This window comes from Bufo bufo, chromosome 4 (assembly GCF_905171765.1).
Source record: "Bufo bufo chromosome 4, aBufBuf1.1, whole genome shotgun sequence".
Taxonomy (NCBI): Eukaryota; Metazoa; Chordata; class Amphibia; order Anura; family Bufonidae; genus Bufo; species Bufo bufo.
In genome coordinates, this window is record NC_053392.1 from 553,359,772 (window position 1) to 553,381,453 (window position 21,682).

General features: G+C 44.4%; 1 protein-coding gene across 3 annotated transcripts in view; it reads right to left on the minus strand.

Moving 5' to 3' along the window:
* Positions 1-21,682, minus strand: part of AFTPH (aftiphilin) — a 98,355-nt gene that overhangs the window by 16,702 nt on the left and 59,971 nt on the right. For 2 of the 3 annotated variants that reach the window (XM_040430112.1, XM_040430114.1), the window contains 2 exons: positions 20,744-20,867; positions 12,479-14,893 (listed from right to left, as the gene is read on the minus strand). In XM_040430112.1, the coding sequence (XP_040286046.1) occupies positions 14,749-14,893; positions 20,744-20,867 (269 nt within the window). In that variant the 3' untranslated portion in view covers positions 12,479-14,748. Of the gene's footprint in view, positions 1-12,478; positions 14,894-20,743; positions 20,868-21,682 lie in introns of those variants that run through there. The other variant, XR_005778515.1, reaches the window with a different exon arrangement.

Consider the following 21,682-nt stretch of genomic DNA (forward strand, 5'->3'; position numbering starts at 1 on the left):
GCACTATGTTTGTATTTTCTTTGAAGGTGCGAGAAGTATAATTACCATTGCTCGTCGGTTCAGAGACTTAGGAAAGGAGGAGAAATAAGGAGAAAACGGGAAGAAACAAACTGTGTATGATGGGCTTTTTCTGAAGGATGAAACTGAGCATGTGCGGTCATCTCAGTGAGCAGGTCAAAATAAGTAAAAAAACAAACAGCAGGTGGCGCTATACAGATACATTTTATTGAATAACTCAGTGGCTATACTAAATTTGTAATTACATGCAATTACAAAAGTATTCAGATCCAGGTGCTGGATTGAAAAATGTAGAATATTTTTCATGGGACAACCCCTTTAAGGTACGGCCATGGGTGGCAAAAAAATCCTCAATGTATCTGCCTGGATTTTAGTGCAAATTTTAGTACACAAATACTGCAGATTTGGGGTGGAGGATGAAATCTGCAAAAAAAAAAACGGATGACATCTGTGTGCATTCTGTATTTTGCAGAACGGAACAGCTGGCCCCTAATAGAACAGTCCTATCCTTGTCCGTAATGCAGACAATAATAGGACATGTTCTATTTTTTTGCGGAACAGACATACGGAAACAGAATGCACACAGAGTAACTTCTGTATTTTTTATTTTTTTGCAGACCCATTAAAATGAATGGTCCCGCTTACGGTCCGCAAAAAAAAACAACTGAACGGACACGGAAAGAAAATACATTCGTGTGCATGAGCCCTAAAGCTAATATCACACAAGCGTATCAAGTCAGTGTAATATGCTATGTGTGACAGGGGTATTACCGAATGCTGCTTCTGTGACAAAATCCCAGCATTTGAGGACTGTCCTGTCCTTGTCTGGTTAACAGAGAAGAATAGAACACAATCCATTTTTTTGCGGGGCCGCGGAATAAACATTCTGATAGCGCAAGGGCGTGCTGTCCGCATCCGTATATCTGTTCCGTGGCATCCACAAAAATATAGAACATGCCCTATTCTTGTCCGCATTATGGACAAGGATAGGACTGTTCTATTATGGGCTGGACATTCCGTTCCGCAAAATACGTAACACACACAACGTTGTATCTGTGTTTTACGGGTCTGCAAAAACAGCTACGGCCGTGTGCATGAGCCCTAAGGGTTAAATGCACAATGAAAATCTGCATTATAAATTGACTTGCTGGAGGTGTAAAATCTGCACCACGGCATACGAGTCTGCGTTTCTGTAATTTGTGCCATATTCATCAAATGTCACACAATGCTTAACTAATTCGGTACATCTTTAAGAGTTACCCTTCTGTATTAAGATGTTACTCCACTTACTCCAGTGAACGGGATAGTGTAGAAAGATTGCGACAAATTTGGGGACTTTTTAAAAGGTCGGAGTTGATAGGCGACAAACAGCCACTTTCCCACCAATTTTTCAAAACTGTAATGTGTGGTGTAAAAATACCAAATATTGCAAAAAGTCACAAAGCCCTATTCTGCGATTTGTGAAGTGCTTTATAAATTCCCTCCAGTGTGAAAAACTAAGGGCATCCAAACTAGGGATCGACCGATTATCGGAAGTACCGATATTATCGGCCGATATTCAGGATTTTGTACATTATCGGTATCGGCATCTAACCTTGCCGATTTACCGATAATGCTTATAAAGCGAATACTAGTGAGCGCTTCCATTATGACCTGACGCTGCACGCTGTCAGGTGACAGTGCAGTGCGGGCCGGAGAACACAGGGGAGCGAGACGGCGGACCCGGAGATGAAGAGGAGCCCCGGCGCAGGAGAAGTGAGGAGTTTTTTATTTTATTCATCTGAGGTTTGATAGGGGTTAATAAAGGTCTGATCTGAGGTCTGATAGGGGTTAATAAAGGTCTGATCTGAGGTCTGATAGGGGTTAATAAAGGGCTGATCTGAGGTCTGATAGGGGTTAATAAAGTCAGTGAGGAGGGGGGGATGGTGTGAAAATTGGCATTTGGCACTAGTATAGTATAAATGTAAATTATAAATTGACTACCAACTAAGGGCTTTATTCATTTATAATTTACATTTATAGTATACTAGTGCCAAATGCAAATTTCCTCAGTGACTACCAACTAATATAATATATATATTATGAGATATAAAATATTGGTATAAATTATCAGCTATCGGCCTGTAAATTCACAGATTATCGGTATCTGCTCTAAAAAATCTATATCGGTCAATCCCTAATCCAAACGGGATGTCCTTTAAAGGGTCGCTACATTTAAAAAAAGCTTTTGATATGTCAGAGAGATATCAAAAGTTTAGATCAGTAGAGGTCTGAGCGATGAGACCCCCACCAATCCCTAGAACGCCGGCAGAGAAGCGCAGGCCTAGTGTGAGAGAGAGCGCAGTATGCAGATGCTTCTCTCACCTCGTTCCAGGGATCGTAGGTGTCTCAGCGCTCTCAGACCCCCACAAATCTCACCTAAGGCTGGGTTCAGACCTGAGCGTCTTTGATATGCGCGTTTAACGCGCGTTTTTGACGCACGTTTTTTGCAATAGTAAACGCGCGTTTGACGCGCGTTTGTGTGATTGACTGCAATGTCCTATGGCCACAAACGCGCGTCAAAACGCCCCAAAGAAGCTCAAGTACTTGTTTGAGCGTAGGGCGTTTTACAGCGCGTTTTCCAGCGCTGTAAAACGCTCAAGTGAGAACCAGGGCCATAGGGAAGCATTGGTTTTCATGTGTTGAGCGTTTTACAGCGCGTTTGAACGCGCTGTAAAACGCTCAAGTGTGAACCCAGCCTAAAGGTCTCCATGACATGTCAAAAGCTTTTTGAAAAGTTGGTGACCCTTTAAGTAAAAAAAGAAAACAAACTACAGATTTTGCTGCAGTAAAATCCATGACAAATCTGTGTCACACGCAGATTTTGCTCTGTATTGCATAGACTGGAATCTGCTGCATAAATCGGCGTGCTGTGAATTTAAAATCCTGCACCAGGGGTCAAGTTACGCTATGAAAATGCTAAAATGGTAGATGCTAAGAAAATGTCGTTTTATTGTCCTGTGAGATCGGAGCAGCTCATTATCTTCTGCTTGTTACCAGCTGTTCATTCAGCAGAATCACACGGCTTCCATCAGTCTCCCCTCCCTCCTCACAGACGACCACGTGGCGCAGAGGAGCTCTGTCCGTGTTAGCCATGGGCACTGCTGCTCGGGTGTTGGGCATTATTCACACGTCAGTGATTGGGAGCCTAAACCAGGAGCGGAGCCTCCACAGACATAAGGTAGAAGGGAAAGATCTGCGCCTGTTCTGTGTTTACAGACGCACCTGGTTTGGGCTGGTAAACTGAAATTACTGACCGAACACTGTGTGAATGAAGCCTTAGTGCTCACGTGTGCTGGCCGTTCCGTGCATTGGGGACCGTAATGTGTGGTTTTCGCAGACGGATGCAGACCCATTCAACTTAAAGGGGATCTGCAGTCTGTTTTAACTGTAGATCATCAGCATCTGATCGGCGGGGGTCCGACCCCCGGAACCCCCACCGATCAGCTGTTTAAGAAAGGCAGCGGCACGGCCTTCTCACGGTTTACTTTACGGCCCACTGACGTCACGACTAGTATCAACTAGCGTGGGCAGAGCTAAGCTCCATTCAAGTGAACAGAGCTTAGCCGCGCCCAGGCCAGTTGATACTAGTCGCGACGTCACTGGGCCGGCGGTAAACAGTGAGAAGGCCGCGGCGCTGCTGCCTTCTCAAACAGCTGATCGGCGGGGGTCCCGGGGGTCGGACCCCCGCCGATCAGATGCTGATGATCTATCCAGAGGATAGATCATCAGTTAAAACAAACTGCAGAACCCCTTTAATACGGGCCCGGCCGGCACACGTTCGTTTAGGTTGGTGAGATCTCCACACAAATTCCCCTCTACTAATCTACCTAGCCCCTAGCTCAGGCATGGCCAACCTGCGGCTCTCCAGCTGTTGTAAAACTACAACTCCCACCATGCCCTGCTGTAGGCTGATAGCTGTAGACTGTCCGGGCATGATGGGAGTTGTAGTTTTGCAACATCTGGAGGGCCTCAGGTTGGCCATCCCTGCCCTAGCTCTATTAACATTCCTGCCTTTCTAGTGAGCTTAGGCATGCCACCTGTGAGCGAGATCGATAGAAGTGGGAATTCTTCCAGCACAAGCTGCATCTACCGCCATAATATGCAGAAGCTGCAGCCTCAGGACATGCTGACCAGTTGCCTCATATGATTGAAGCCACTAGTACAGGAGCTTTGGGTGCCATCTGATACAGCATCTCCTGCCATCGTTTCCAAACTAAGGTGGGAATTGCATCTGGTGACATCTAGGGCACAACTGCTTTGGCTTTTCTTTCCCTGCCGCTGGACACCGAACCAGCCACAGCGATTATATTTTTCCACCAGAGAAAGTTATGTTTTAAATTCTAAAACTGCACGCTGCGGTTTTTGTCCGGCTGCCTCTCGGCCCGTTTGCCGTGCTGTGCCCCGATGTCCGACCCATCCCCATTATAGTGAATGGGGCTAGGGCGGACTTACGGCAGCGCACCGCACTGTACAAACGTTAGTACCGATCCGGCAGGCTGTTCCCCTGCCGGACAAGCCTAACGCCAGTGTGAAAAAAGCCTTATCACTTTTGGGGTGGCTACACATATAATTTTTGCTCATAAAAAGCCATAAAAAGCGCTCACGTTTTATCCATGCCACATGCGTTTTATAGCATTTTTAGCCGATTTTTTTTATAAACAGCTTTGTGCTCCACGTGTGTGCGCTGCATTTCTTTAAAACCACATCGTGATTACATATGACTCCTTAAGGTTGGTGTCATACACAAGGTTTTTTTGCCTTTTTTGGGGGCTTTTGAGGTTTTCGGTGCTTTTTTTATGGCTTTTTTGTTGCATTTTTAGGCATTGCATGGAAGTCTATGGAAAATACTAAACATTGCACAAACAGGTCTTTGAAGTGACTTTTTTCAACCTTTAATTTTTTGTGTCAAAGATATATATATTTTTAAATTTGTCAACATACTCTGACATCGTTCCCCCTGTTGCCTCTGCATTGTCCAATAGACCCCCATTTTTTTCTGCTTAAAAAAACGCATATGCAATGTATGTTGGCATATTTGATGGAATTTTGTTTATCAATGCAGTTTTCCCATACAGCTCTACGGAGGAAGCGGCGTTACAGGGGGCGTATACTTTATTCAATAAAAAACAAAAACACCAGGTGCTAAAAACACACTACATGGGCAAAAATATCTAAGGGTACTTTCACACTTGCGTTGTTGGATTCCGGCAGGCAGTTCCATCGCCGGAACTGCCTGCCGGATCTGGCAATCTGTATGCAAATGCATTGCAATACCGGATCAGTTTCTCTGGTTGTTATTCAGAAAAACGGATCCGGTATTTATCTTTTTCATGTGCAGACCGCAAAACCGGATCCGTTTTTCCGGAATACTTGGGGCCGACATTAATGCATTTTAATGGAAAATAATGCGCAAGTGTTCCGGAATTTTGGACGGAGAAAATACCGTAGCATGCTGCTGTATTTTCTCTGTCCAAAAACCGTACGGTGACTGAACTGAAGACATCCTGATGCATACTGAACGGATTGCTCTCCATTCAGAATGCATTAGGATAAAACTGATCAGTTTTTTTTCCGGTATTGATCCCCTAGGACGGAACTCAATACCGGAAAAGTTTAACGCAAGTGTGAAAGTACCCTTATGTTATCAAGTCAGGTGCTTTTCAAAGCTTTTTTTCTTGCCCCTCAAAAATGCCAGGACTAAAGCTGTGTAAAAGAAACCCTTAGGCTGAGTTCACACGGGCGGTGCGGGAAAAGGTGCAGGTGCGTTGCGGGAACATGCACGATTTTTCCGCGCGAGTGCAAAACATTGTAATGCGTTTTGCACTCGCGTGAGAAAAATCGCGCATGTTTGGTACCCAAATCCGAACTTCTTCACAGAAGTTCGGGCTTGGGATCAGTGTTCTGTAGATTGTATTATTTTAACTTATAACATGGTTATAAGGGAAAATAATAGCATTCTGAATACAGAATGCATAGTACAATAGCGCTGATGGGGTTAAAAAAATAAATAATTATTTAACTCACCTTAATCCACTTGCTCGCGCAGACCGGCTTCTCTTCGGTCTTCATCTTAGCTGTGTGCAGGAAAAGGACCTGTGGTGACGTCACTCCGGTCATCCCGGTCATCACATGGTCCGTCACATGATATTTTACCATGGTGATGGATCATGTGATGACCGGAGTGATTTTATTTTTTTTAACCCCTCCAGCGCTATTTTACTATGCATTCTGTATTCAGAATGCTATTATTTTCCCTTATAACCATGTTATAAGGGAAAATAATAATGATCGGGTCCCCATCCCGATCTTCTCCTAGCAACCGTGCGTGAAAATCGCACCGCATCCGCACTTGCTTGCGGATGCTTGCGATTTTCCCGCAGCCCCATTCACTTCTATGGGGCCTGCGTTGTGTGGAAAATGCACAATATAGAGCATGCTGCGATTTTCACGCAACGCACAAGTGATGCATGAAAATCACAGCTCATGTGCACAGCCCCATAGAAATGAATGGGTCCAGATTCAGTGCGGGTGCAATGCGTTCACCTCCCGCATTGCACGGTTACACCCGAGCGGAATACTCGCCCGTGTGAACTCAGCCTTACAGGTAATAATTATAGAAGTCTCTTGCAAACACTCTGTGCCTCTACAAATGTCTACTGGGTTTTCGACAAATAAAACTGGTTGAAATGAGCACCAGATGTTCTCACATTTTTATTAGACGCTGTGTTGAGAATTAATTCAGTGCCTGAGCCCAGATCTCGTAGACCACGTTTGCACGGAGTACATTATAAAAAGATTTCTATATACCTCGCCTAGAAGTGCGCTGGATATAAACAACCCAAAATGTCCCGATAGCCATAGCCAACACCTGCTGGAGGTGACCCAATTCATGCACAACGTCTAATAAGAAATGTGGGCACATATGGTTCTCATTGTAACTAAGCTTTACATCTCAAATCTCGAGATTCCCTTTAAGTTTATTCTTCAATAGGTTAACTATGTGGCTACTGGTGTTTTACAACTTCTAGTTAGCCATGATGTCAGGGGAGATATATAACAAAATGAAAGAAATGTACAATAAAGTAAGAGAAAAAAAAAAATACTGGAAGGAATATGAACATGAAGAACACTTGTGCCCCACGATTATGACTTCCACAAATAATGATGGTGCTGCCTCTACATAATCATACAATTTAACATTTTGCTAAAAACATAATATTAATAGGCTCCAATGAGAAATCATTAGGACTCCTTTCTATTTTTGTCCATTGAGATTCAGCCTGTGGAATTTGTAAGCACATCTGTCATGAATAAAACAAGCAGTGCCCCCTACTGGCTGTAAAAGCAATCTTCATGTTAACAACAACATGGAATGACTTCAGACATACCCTCATTGACAATAAAGTAACACACCTATATAGAAATGTCAGATCGCTGCAAAGTTCAGCATGTAGTTATCTGCCGTTAGGAAGATATGTAAATGAATGTGGTCTGATTAGACACTGGATCTTGCCACAAGAGGGCGCAAAAGTGCTTCCCTGCTTTCTTATAACCAGGTTCTCAGATGGTACTTTTGGGTAGTGTACCTCTTGTGAAAGATCATTAGCTGCTAGACATGCCTCTAAGGCCTCATTCACACGGGCGTGTGTGCCCCCCCGTGGTCGTGCTGCGGCCCGCAAAATGCTTCCGTAGGGTTCCGTTTCATGCTTCCGTTCCGCATCTCCGGATTTGCGGACCCATTCAAGTGAATGGGTCCGCATCCGTGATGCGGAATGCCCACGGAACGGCACCCGTGTGAAAGAGGCCTAAGACGCACTCAAAGATATTTTGTCCAGTTGACAGACTGAGAAAGAGCATACTGAGAGAAGCAGGACGGTTGTTTCAACAAATTTCGCACTGTCTACGCCGCTCTGATCTAGGAGGTGTTAGGAGCAGTGGTGTAGGGCATGCACAAGCAGTAAAAAGGCTCTGGATGGCCCAGACAGACCACCAGTAGAGAGGATTGTTTGATCCACTGACAAGCACAGGCAGCTCCCACAGTTTAGGCTACTTTCACACTAGCGTTCGGGGCTCCGCTTGTGAGCTCCGTTTGAAGGCTCTCACAAGCGGCCCCGAACGGATCCGTCCAGCCCTAATGCATTCTGAGTGGATGCGGATCCGCTCAGAATGCATCAGTCTGGCACCGTTTGTCCTCCGCTCCGCTCAGCAGGCGGACACCTGAACGCTGCTTGCAGCGTTCGGGTGTCCGCCTGGCCGTGCGGAGGCAAACGGATCCGTTTGAAGTTGACAAAATATGGCTTAATTTTCAAACGGATCCGTCCCCCATTGACTTTCAATGTAAAGTCAAAACGGATCCGTTTGCATTATCATGAAAAAAAAAAATGAAAAAAAATATATATATTTTTTTTTGTTCATGGTAATGCAAACGGATCCGTTCTGAACGGATCTAAGCGTTTGCATTATAGGAGCGGATCCGTCTGTGCAGATACCAGACGGACCCGCTTTGAACGCAGGTGTGAAAGTAGCCTTAGCTGTCCACCATCCAGACAGAGGTGGCACCTTCATTACACAGCCCAACCTGAACCATTTCCAAGCACTTAGCAGAAGGAAATTTGGTGTCACAGCGCCTATTACATGTCCTGCCATTATCACCTTTGCTTGCAGTGGAGTCATGAATGGGAAACCTGGACTTCTATGGACTTGAACCGTATTTTCTTTAGCCATGAGTCCAGGTTCTATTTGGGATTCCTTGACTGTTGGGTTTCAGTATGGAGGCCTGGTGGTGAGTGCTTCAGTCCTGCCTTTGCTGTGGAGCGACACACTGCTCCAGCTACTGGTGTGAAGATCTGGGGAGCCATCACATACGACAGTCGGTCACCCCTAGTAGTGAAACGAGGGACACTAACAGCTCAGAATATGTGTTGCCTCTCATGGCATCTTTCAGCAGGATAATGCTCGTCCACACACTGAGCAATGGTTTCCAAGTAATGTCTCCACCAGATTACAGCGCCAGTCGAGCATTTATAGGACCAGCTGGGACACCATCTTCAGTAACCCTTGAGGCCGAGCTGCCACATCTGCAGGCAAACAGTGCCACAGGATATCATACAGAACCTGTATGCCTCTATGTCCAACCGTATCTCATCTTGTATCTGGCCTAGAGACCAGAAAAATCACCTGGGGCTGAAAGAGCATTTCCCCTCCGCCTCCCTCATTCAACAATTTGGACTCGTTTCTCAGGTTCATTACATAGATTCGACATTAAATAGAATTTTAATTCCAGGTTGTAAAGCAACAAAACCTTTTTCAGTAGGATACTGTGCCTTGCCACACTGAAATTTTAGCAAAAATTCCTTAGGAATGGCTTTATAAACAAAGTGGTGACTTTGCCTCCTAAGGCCTCTTTCACACGGGCGAGTTTTCCGCGCGGGTGCAGTGTGTGAGGTGAACGCATTGCACCCGCACTGAATCCGGACCCATTCATTTCTATGGGGCTGTGCACACGAGCGGTGATTTTCACTCATCACTTGTGCGTTGCTTGAAAATCGCAGCATGTTCTATATTGTGCGTTTTTCACGCAACGCAGGCCCCATAGAAGTAAATGGGGCTGCGTGAAAATCGCAAGCATCCGCAAGCAAGTGCGGATGCGGTGCGATTTTCACTCATGGTTGCTAGGTGACGATCGGGATGGGGACCCGATCATTATTATTTTCCCTTATAACATGGTAGATTAGGGATGGAGGGGTTAAAAAATAAACTCACCTCAGCCACTTGTTCGCACTTCTTTCATGACCTGGGAGGAAAAGGACCTTTGGTGACGTCACTGCGCTCATCACATGGTCCATCACCATGGTGATGGATCATGTGATGAGCGCAGTGACATCATCAAAAGTCCTTTTCTCCCAGGTCATCAAAGAGAATTCGGGCAGTACGAACAAGTGGCTGAGGTGAGTTTAATTATAATTTTTTAACCCCCTCCATCCCTCATTTACTTAGCATTCTGTATTAAGAATGCTATTATATTATTCCCTTATAACCATGTTATAAGGGAAAATAATAAAATCTACAGAATACCTAACCCAAACTCGAACTTCAGTGAAGAAGTCCGGGTTCGGGTCTGGGTACCACATGCCGATTTTTCTCACGCGCGTGCAAAACGCATTTAAACGCTTTGCACTCGCGGGGAAAAATCGTGCATTTTCCCGCAACGCACCCGCATCTTTTCCCGCACGTCATCCGCAACGCCCGTGTGAAAGAGGCCTAATACCCCGCATCTCAGTTTGATCGATCCTCTGTGGGATGTGCTGGAAAACCTGCTACTCACAGAACTTGTAATTTGAACGTTCCATGAATATTCCATAAATGTACAGTCCACACCTCAACAGGTCAGAGCCGTTTTGGAGGAGGACCTATGGGCTGCTCTGTCTGGTCAGGGTATAGTCCAGCTAAGATGGACTAGCATCTTTAACCATACTAAAATCAGTTTGCCTACTTAAAGGGGTATTCTGATTGGATTAAGTTATCCTCTATTGACAAAATAGGGGACAACTATTAGATCGGTGGGAGTCCTATCGCTGGGACCCCCACCAATCACAAGAACTGGGGCCTTGCAATGAATGGAGTAGCTGGTCGGGCATGCGTGCTGCTGCTCCATTCATTTCCATAGGGATTCCATAGGCTCTCTCTGGAACTCACATTAGAAGTGAATGAAATGGCCATGTGCATGCCCGGCCAGCTGCACCATTCTTTTCAGGGGGTCCCGTCCTTGTAATCGGTGGGGGTACCAGCAGTGGGATCTCCACCAATCTAATAAGTTATCCCGTAAACTGTGAATAGGGGATAACCTAAATGTAACCCGGAACACCCCTGATTTTTTAGTAGCATGAACTACTTTCAAGGAAGAATATTGAACCTGTGTTTCAGAAAAACTGGCAACCAGCTTATAGGGGGCGCTGAGTGGCACGTAGATTTACTCTATGGTGCTCTTAGAATTTTTTGCATCATGGAAAGTGTCCCGAACATGTATTCTACTGACTAAGTAAAAGACAGCAGAAAAAAGTTCCAGCACTATTGAAGATTCTGTTGCTTTGTCTTTATTTTCGGTAACAAATTACATCATGTGGACACCATTTCACACCCCCCCGCACATTGACGCGTTTCGAACTATACCGGTCTTAGTCGGAGCAACAAAGCAACAGAATCTTCAATAGTGCTGGAACTTTTCTCTGCTTTTTACATCTTGAGAACTTACCTGGTTCGTTCCGTGCACGAAGGATAAAGGATACATGGTGAGCTGGACATTTTGTTTATTAACTTTACAAGTAAAAGACAACAATTTTGAATTTTTTTTTTATTTCTGTGTAAGTTAAAAGAAAATGTACACGCTTACATTTCAAAAGAACTTGGGCATGCACTTGGACCTTGCTGCTACAGATCAAATTTGTTTTTGTTTTTTTTTCCATAGGAATTTCCCATAAATTTACATCCCAAAGTCTTCAATGTATGTACAGCCTAAACCATAGCAACCTATGATTATGCCTTTTTTTATTTTTACACTGTGCAAATCAGAAGGATAGTGGTACAACAACAGACACAAATAAAACTAAATAAGAACAGTAATCATCAACACATTCATATTAGTTTGGTCCTTCTTAACCCAAATCAAGCCGATTATGCCCCAGAAATCTGCAATCGTATTTTTAAACACACAAACAAAACGGAGCAGGACAGACAGACGGATGCTTATAAGTGGATGGTTTTGTGTTGTAGTAAAACCCTGTCCTGTCAAACATTTCAAACTTTATGCCAAAAATGCATCTGGCAGGAAATGGATGAAAGAGCATCACCACCAAAAAGATCCCCTGTGAAGTAAAGTCCTTGAGGTGTCCTCCTCTGCTAAGGACCTGCTAAGTTCACCCGAAATAGGTATGTATATTCTCCATCAAAAAGTGCTGCTTAGTGCTGTTCCTCTGTTATTCCTCCAGGAAACTGAATCGATTGTCAGTGAGGAGCGTCCTTACACAGACTGGGTAAGGATGCACTCGACCGAAAAGGGGAATGGTAATGTCCAGTTGTCAATTTCACACAGTCAGTGTTTGGTCAGTGATTTCCATCAGTGATTGTGAGCCAAAACCAGGTGTGGAGGCTACACGATCACCGATAGACATCACTGACCAGACACTGTGTGAAAGCAGCCTTAGGCCTCATGCACACGAACATATTTTTCTTCCATTTCCGTTTTTTTTTTTACAGGTCCATATGCAGAACCATTTATTTCAATAGGGCTTAAAAAAAAACGGAAATGACTCCGTGTGCATTCCATGTCCGTATATCCGCATGTCCATTCTGCAAAAATAAATAAAAATAGAGCATGTCCTTTATTTGTCCGTTTTGTGGACAAGGACAGGCATTGTTACAATGGATCCGCAAAAAAAAAGAAGAAGAAAGCAACATGGACGTCACACAGATGTCATCTTTTTTTTTTGCAGATCCAAGTTTTGCGGACTCCGTCCTCATGCACAGGCGCATATATATTTTTTGTGCCGTAAATGGCGGATCCGCAAAATATGAATAGGCCCTATTGTAGAAATGCCTATTCTTGTCTGCAAATGGGCAAGAATAGGACGTGTTCTCTAGCTTGTGGAACGGCCGCACGGATGCAGTCAGCACATGGAGGATATGTGTGTGCTGTCCACAAAATAGCAGAATGGAAGTGGACCAAAAATACGGTTGTTTTGTTACATTTATTATTTATTTTACGCACTTCTATAGCGCTGACATATTCCGTAGGTGTGTTAAACGTCGTGTTTTACCATAGGCTTTTTTACAGGACTGGTAAAACGCATTAAAGCAGCACGTCAAAAATATTTGAATAAAAAAAAAAAACTTTGTTGTCGCACATTTTTGACAATTTTGTTCCCTTATAAATAAGTCTACAGGCAAAAAAAAACGTAATGCATTTTGATTAAAATGCAGGTACTCAAAAAATGCCCCAAAAAAACAAGAAAAATACTTGTAGTGCGTTTCGAAAGTTTCTATTGCCTCACAGTCATCTCATCTGGCAATGGTGTATGCCTGTTGGGGGAAAAAACAGAGTTTTTGCTAAAACCGCTGTGTGAAACCTTCCTAAAACATATCAGGGGAGCTGCCTACATACCTACTTCTGGAGCACTTCAGTGATGACCTCTATTTGAGGCAGTCACTAGGGATGGGCGATAACGTGGCAATGTTTTTTAATATAGTACAGCAGTCTTTTCTACAGATAGAAATCCTCCGCCTGAACTGAAGTCAAGGTAGGAGGAGGGAATCGCCCTCTGGTTGCTCCTTCCACTCCTCAAGAAGTTTCACGCAGCCCCATCAAAGTGTTCTTGAAGTCTCATTTTGGCAGAGTAGGAGAAGATGTCGCACTAGGAGGAGACCGATCAGGATAAATACATGTGCACCATACAATACTGGACACGGGTGTAAATACAATGGATTGGGAGAGCAGCATTGTTGTAAATGTGGATCTTTGGGACAATGTGCCGCTCTCTGTGCCCATTGTCATCTGTATTGTACGTATGCGCCGCTTTTGTTCGTGTTCTCGAGCTGAATTACTTAGTTCATCCAGTGTGTGTGTGAGATAGCCTGAAGAGACCAGAGTCAAACCAGGAAGGCCATGCCCATTTTATGTGATGGGGGCATGGCCTCCTTGGCTCCATTCACATCTCCATATCAATGGTCCTAATGAGAACTATACAAGGTGTAGGTCCTATCAGAGAAAATCTAAGAAAACCTGCCTTGTTATAGAACAATTTGGTAGCATCACTATATACCCAGGCACGTTTTCCATTTAGGGGTCTGGGATAGCCTCAGTGGGACCAATAATGGCAGCCATACTGGTTGTCACCCAGCTTACCCAGAAACCAAACGAATTAGTAAACCAGGGAGAAGACTTTGTAAGGCAGCCGTTCTGGAATCTGATCTGGATAAGGATCGGGCTGCCATAGCTCACCACGTCAGGCATAGCCGGACACAACTAACTGGGTACTGCTGCATCCCCATGGACTGGGTTTGGGCTGGACAAAGTCAGTTGCAAGCAACGATCTTTGGTCCAGCTGACACCTGGCATATGTGCCATCTCAGCATGCCGCAGATGTGAACCCTGCCTAATTTCTTTACAGAAGAGGACACCTAAAAGACCTACAGGGTTTAATGCTCCTAAAGCCAGATTCAGCTCCATCTTACTTCAAGTTAACACACAAAAGAAACAACACTGAACATTGAGATGTAACAGTACAACAACTTCAATACAACCGGGAGCGGAAGAAAACAAGAAGTCACCACGACAGGCTCACAGGCAGTGAAGGTTTTGCATGTTCACTCTTGTCTGTTTTGGATTTTTTGTAAGAAAGGATCCACCAGTGTATGTACCCAGCACATCAAAGAAAAGAAAAAAAAAACATTTCCTCTTGCCTTTATATACAAACTATTTTGAAGATTTTTCATATAAATGAAGTATTCAGTGTTGAAATATACATCCGAGTGTATATACCCTTTATAGTGCTGCTTACCGACAAATCAGCCCAAGTGATTCTATAAAAAAAAAGCAAGAACACGTTCGTCCTCTTCAAAAAGTTTGGATATAAAACATCCAATGCATTTTGGATTCTTTGATATATTTTTTCTTTCTCCTTAGTTTTTGTGTCATCAGTCAACCTTATCTTGACAACTTGTTAGAGGTGTTAAAGAGACTGGGAACATCAACACCTTAGCATGCATGAAGGATAGGTCAGGGAGGCTGGCGATGACCTTCGCGGCCTCTTCACTGAGGTTCTCGTCCCTTCTAGGTTTCCTGTGAGGAAAGTGATAAAACACAACCCGAGTTATACCAAACAAAACAAAGAGCTAAATAACAAAAACATCCCAAGAGCTTGAAATCCCCTTCTCCACTTCATACTGCCGCAGATTTAAAGGGGTTCTCTCACTTCAGTAAGTGGCATTTATCATGTAGAGAAGGTTAATACAAGGCACTTACTAATGTATTGTGATTGTCCATATTTCCTCCTTTGCTGGCCTGATTCATTTTTCCATCACATTATACACTGCTCGTTTCCATGGTTACAACCACCCTGCAATCCAGCAGCGGTGGCCGTGCTTGAACACTATAGGAAGAAGCGCTGGCTGGAACCGTAGGACCACATATAGGCTGGTGATTTTTCCTACAGTGTGCAAGCACGGCCACCACTGATGGACTGCAGGGTGGTCGTAACCATGCAAACAAGCAGTGTGTAATGTGAAAAATGAATCCAGCCAGCAAAGGAGGCAATATGGACAATCACAATACATTAGTAAGTGTCTTGTATTAACTCTGTCTACATCATAAATGCCATTTGCTGAAGTGAGAGAACCCCTTTAAAGTGTATCGGTCACCAATTATTGGGATGCAATCAGTATCAGTTCAAGATACAAACCCCTTAAAGGGGGTTTTCCGAACATTTTTATACTGATGACCTATCCTTAGGATGGGTCATCAGTATCTGATCGGTGGAGATCTGACACCCGGGGCCCCATGTAGATCAGCTGTTTGAGAAGGCACCGACGCTCATGTGAGCGCCCTGGTCTTCTCGCAGCTTACCGAGCATGGGGCTGTACGTGCTTCGTATTGTGCACATTCACTGCAAAGACGCGCAGCGAGATACCAAGCACAACCACTATACAATGTACAGCGCTGTGCTTGGTGAGCTGTGAGAAGGCCGCAGTGCTCACAGGAGCACCGGTGCCTTCTCAAACAGCTGATCAAAATGGGTCACGGGTGTTGGACACCCACTGATCAGATACTGATGACCTATGCTCTGGTATAAAAATCTCGGAAAACCCCTTTAAGCACTATTAACTGCAGTACCACATAAGTAGTGATGCCAACACGGACTCCAGAAGACTATTATATATGTGTATACTTCCGCCCCCTGCTGTACATGATATGGTACTGCTGACACAGAGTTCAGATCACTACTTTAGGTTTATACTCCGCTGCTGTAAAGCGCTGCTGTAATACACTCAAAAAAACTAACGCACTCAGATAGAAATGCCAGTGTCACGGCAGGGCTTCTAACTGGCATCTTTCAGCAGGATAATGCTCGGCCACACACAGCAAGGGTTTCCCAGGAATGTCTCCACCAGATTACAGCACTTCCTTGGCTGCCCGGTCACCAGTCGAGCATTTATAGGACCAGCTGGGACGCCAGCTTCAGTGACCTACGAGTGTGCAGGATCTACAGGTCCAGCTGTAACATCTCTGGACAAATGTGCCGCAGGACACCATACAGAACCTGTATGCCTCCATGTTTAACCGTATCTCATCTTACATCCAGGCTAGAGGTGGTCCTACAGGGTCCTACAGCCTCCTTACATTGTACAGTTTTCCCCAATAAATTTCTCCTTTTGCTCTAATATTGTAATCCCTCACATATCTCATGATTACATTCACACACAAAGTTTCATTCAATTCCAACAACTCCTTGGTGGGTTACTTTTTTTTGTTGTCAAAGTATGTACATTGCCAGGACTGAGGGGCCACACACATGTAATGGAGAGGACCTTGTGAGAATGAACTCATGATGAGTCCTTTGAGCTTTGCAGTGGAGTAGGAACATAAAGTAGTGATCTGAACTCCATGTCAGCAGTACTACTCATGTAGTATTACAGTTAAAGGGGTTGTCCAAGATCATTAAAAATCTCACAAAACCCCTGTCTTAAAATGCAAAAATAAATAAAAACTGTTTCTCCAGCAGCATTCTCTGCGGTGCTCCTCCAGTACTCCCACTGCTGTTTATTTTCAAATAGCAGTAGCGGTGTGACTAGATACGGCACTGGACTGCGGCAGCCAATCACTGTCTTTGATATTGATTGCTTGTCCTCTGATTAGGTCATTAATATCGGATTGGTGAGGGTCCGACTCCCGGCACTGCCGCTCTGTCACGGCCTCCCGGCAAGTGTCACGGCCTCTTCCTAGGCCTGTAACGTAACGTTCCTCGGTTAAAACGAAGGACAGACGTTATCCAATGGACAGCACTGCGCTTGGTAAGCTGTACTGACGGCCACGGCACACACAGGAGCACAGCAGCCTCTCCCAACATTGGCGGGGGTTCCAGGAGGCAGACCCCGCTCTCTTGAGGATAGGTCATCAATATAGAAGGCCTGAAAAACCACTTTAAGAGATTGTAGGGATTTTTAATTTTCTCAGACCGCCTCTTTTAAGACTCCCTTTATTCTACGAGGGCAGAGCCCATAATGAATATTCATCAGCAGACATGGCGGTCTGCAGCCAGCACCAATGGAGGCTTACTGAAAACAGATTTATACAGCTCCCATCAGCACTACATTTTTAGTACATTACTCAGTTCCCCCTAGTAGTGCCTGGATGAGGTAGCCGTAGAATTACATTATTTTCTACAGCATATGCCCTGTAAAGACGTGTGAATACATAAAATCGGTGGCTACTGGAGAGAAATAAGAGGCTACAACTTTCCCCAATGATTGCTAGAAACTGGATCTTACTAAGAAAGAATAGTCAAGATCAGAAACTCCTTTAAAAAGGGAACCTGTCGCGTTGAACCTGATGTTAGAGGTGCTGACAGCAGGTTATAGAGCAGAAGGAGCTGAGCAGACTAATATATAGTTATAAGGAAAAAAAAAAGTTCAGTAAAACTTGTATTTTATACATCTAAATTCCTGCCCATTCTGGGCTTTGAAGTCCAGGAGGCGGTCCTATCAGTGATTGACAGCTATCTCTGCATACACAGTCATGGAGGGAAGGCTGTCAATCACTGATAGGACCGCCTCCTGGACTTCAAAGCCCTGAATGGGAAGGAATTTAGATGTATAAAATACAAGTTTTACTGAATCTTTTCCCACAAACTCTATATCAATCTGCTCAGCTCCTCCTGCTCTATAACATACTGCCTGTAGCTTACACTGCATTTTCATACTGACATGTTCCCTTTAACTATGTAGAGAATTAATGGGGTTTTCTGGGATTTTAACATTGTTGACCTATACTCAAGATAGGTCATCAATATCAGATCAGCAAGGGTCCAACACCCGGAACCCCCATCGATCGGCTGGTTGAAGAAAAGGCCGCGCTCCATGCAAGCGCATCCTTCCCTTCATTATTCATTGCTCGCAGTCGACATCGCAGCGGTGAGCGGGTGTAATTGCAAGCCATCCCATTCACTTCTACGGGACAGCTCCTTCCTATTCAAGTGTATACTGCAGAGCCGTCCCATAGAAGTGAATGGGACGGCTTGTTATTACACTGCTCCCTGCCGCGATGTCGACAGCAAGCAGGTAACAAATGAAGGGATGGCTGCGCTCGCGGCTTTTCTTTAACCAGCTGATCGACTGGGGTGCTGGGAGGTGACCCCTGCCAATCTAATATTGATGACCTAAGGATAGGTCATCAAAATTTAAATCCTAGAAAACCCCTTTAAGGAATCTGAAGATAAAAAAAAAAACACACCCAAGAAAAGGACATATTCTGACATTAATCTGCACAAAATTTTTGACCTATTCAGATCAAAAATAGAGAAAAATAATAGCTACACTTTAAATTCCCTGCTCTTCTCTATGCCTAGAATCGATGCCACCCATAAAGAGCGCGATACAAGTAATTCTCTATAGATTATTACCTAAAGCTCCGATTTATTAAGAGCAAAAAGAACCACAAAGGATAATTAACTCATATTATTTCAAATAATTAATTCATTACTTCTGCCACTTGCAAAAAGAATAAAGCAAAAAGGCAAGACACAAATGAGGAGTAACCAGTATATAGAGAAGAAATCCAAGGATACAAGCAGCTAAGTGTTAGATGTAATGCAGATTTCTGGATGTAGCAGGAGGAGGACACGTCTACCCGTGTATGCCCTCAACACGTCTCCTTCCTCCTTTCTGCCTTTGTTAACATGTGATCAAACAGACTACAATATAATTCCCACAGGACGGTCCCGGGCTTCACGGCAAAGTCACAATTAGCATATGTAAGAACGCGAGTGCTGGTGCAGCAAATGCTGGGGTCAGCAGGCTCCCTGTCTAGACGCATAAACCTGGCATGCTGGATGCCAGCTGTAGAAGTCACTCTTTCTCGGTTACCATAGAGACCCGCAACAAGGTTAGAACTGATGCCGATCCACAACGGCAACGCACTGAGCGCAGGAAGCGTCTACGAGAAAAATGCTCATAGAACTGCATCCGAGTGGTTAATATCAAAGTAAATCAGTAGCTTAATGCCTCCATTTATAGTCTGTATTACAATACTTAGGAAATTGTTGATGTTCTTTAAAAGGGTTTTCCCGGACTTTTTTACTGATAATCTATCAATATGTAATTGGTGGGGGGGCCCCCGACACCCATGACCCCTGCCGATCAGCTGTTTGAGAAGGAACCAATGCTCACAGCAGTGCCACGGCCTCCTCTCAACTTACCAAGCACAGCGCCGTACATTGTATAGTGGCTGTGCTTGGTATTGCAGGCCATGTGATCAATAAAAGTGACATCACATGACCTAGGCTAAGCTGCAAGAAGCTTCGTGTCTTCTCAAACAGCTGATCGGCGGGTGTCCCAGTTGTCGGACCCCCACCGATCAGATACTGATGACCTATCCTGAGAATAGGTCATCAATATAAAAGTCTAAAAAAAAATCCCTTGAACTTTGAGCATCCTTTTGTGATAAAATGGCAGTCCACAGAGAGTACTTGGGGGAACTAGTTTATTATAATTCATTCAATAGGAGTAATATTAAAGGGGTTTTCTGGGAGTTAAATACAGACGAGGTATTCTCGGGATAGGTAATCAATATCAGATCAGTGAGGGGTCCGACCCCAGAACCCCTATGATTAGCTGTGTGATGAGGCCATGGGGCTCGGACAAGCGCTGTGGCCTCTTCATAGTGTACCAAGCACAGCACTGTACACAGCATTGTGGTTTGTGTTTGGTATTGCAGCAGAGATCCATTCTATTGAATGGGACTGAGCTGCCATGTGACCGGTGGACATGACATCACTGGCCTAGGAAGAGGCTGCAGTACTCCCTAGGGTGCCACAGCCCCTTCCAACAGCCAATCAGCGCAGATGCCGAGAGTCAGACCCCACTGAGCAGATACTGGTAATCTAGCCTGAGGATAAGTCATCAGTTTTTTAATTGCCCTTCAATCTGTATACAGTACGCACCCCCTAGTGGTGACTGCAGGCATCCATAATTTTGTCACTTAACTCTATGACTAACTATTATATGTTATGGAAATGAACTGGAACAGAATGCTGAACGTGAAAAAAATTTTTATGATCATTTCAAAAGCAGTCCATTCACACGTCCATATTTCTGGCTCCACGTGCGTTCCGCAATTTTGTGGAACGGGTGCGGACTCATTCATTTCAATGGGGCTGCAAAAGGTGTGGACAGCACACAGTATGCTGTCCGCATCCGTAGTTCCGTCCCGCGGCCCTGCAAAAAAGATAGAGCTGGTCCTACTCTTGTCTGCAATCGCGGACAAGAATAGGCATTTCTATCATGGGGACATGAGCGGTCTGCATAATGCACGCGGACCGCAAAACACTTACGGACGTCTGAATGGACCCTTAAACTGACATACTGTGATTATGTGCCCTCCAGGACCTGCAGAGATCTAAGAGGTCCAACTGTTTACCTTGCCGATGTGCTTGTGGTTTCTGCTGTGGACATCAGTCTTGCAAATGCGTCAGTCGCCTTGCTGCTGGCACTGGAGCACTCCACCTTCGCCGTCGTCAGTGCGTACAGCTCGGGATCCACACCTTTCAGTATAAAATGATAATCAGTGATGGAAGAAGTCAGCAGAGACGGAGACTAGTCAGCTCAACCGATCACAAAAAAAACACGCCACAGTCCTCACACTCCTTTAAGCATCCGAGCGCCGATGGTATCAGGATTCAGTGGCAGATACTGGATCTATCCATGAAGGTTGTACTGTGATAATGGAAGCAATGCTGTCGTACATAAACTGATAAATATGTACGACATACTGTATATGTGTATAGTACAAGAAAGGAAGGAGGACGAAAAGAGATCATAGCTGAAAAGGTCTGCAGACGGCCGTACGTCTGCTGACATGGGCCTATAAATAAGCAATTTTTTAAAGTAATTGAGAACCGCACTCTATTTGTTCCGATTAGGTGCCAATCAAGGGCTATAGATAGCCAATAAATATATAAGTAAATTTGAGGCACACAATATTTTGAGTTGCAAAAATGGGGCATTTATTCATTAGCATATAATGCTGTCATCCATAGGCCCAATCTTTTTCAAGTTGTACACATATTTGGCAGAAACCGTACGTTTCGGTCGCGCAGGACCTTCATCTGCGGTTTTATCTGCTCAGACGGATGTGTGTAAGTGGGGCGCTGGATGCATCCAGCGCCCCACTTACACACATCCGTCTGAGCAGATAAAACCGCAGATGAAGGTCCTGCGCGACCGAAACGTACGGTTTCTGCCAAATATGTGTACAACTTGAAAAAGATTGGGCCTATGGATGACAGCATTATATGCTAATGAATAAATGCCCCATTTTTGCAACTCAAAATATTGTGTGCCTCAAATTTACTTATAT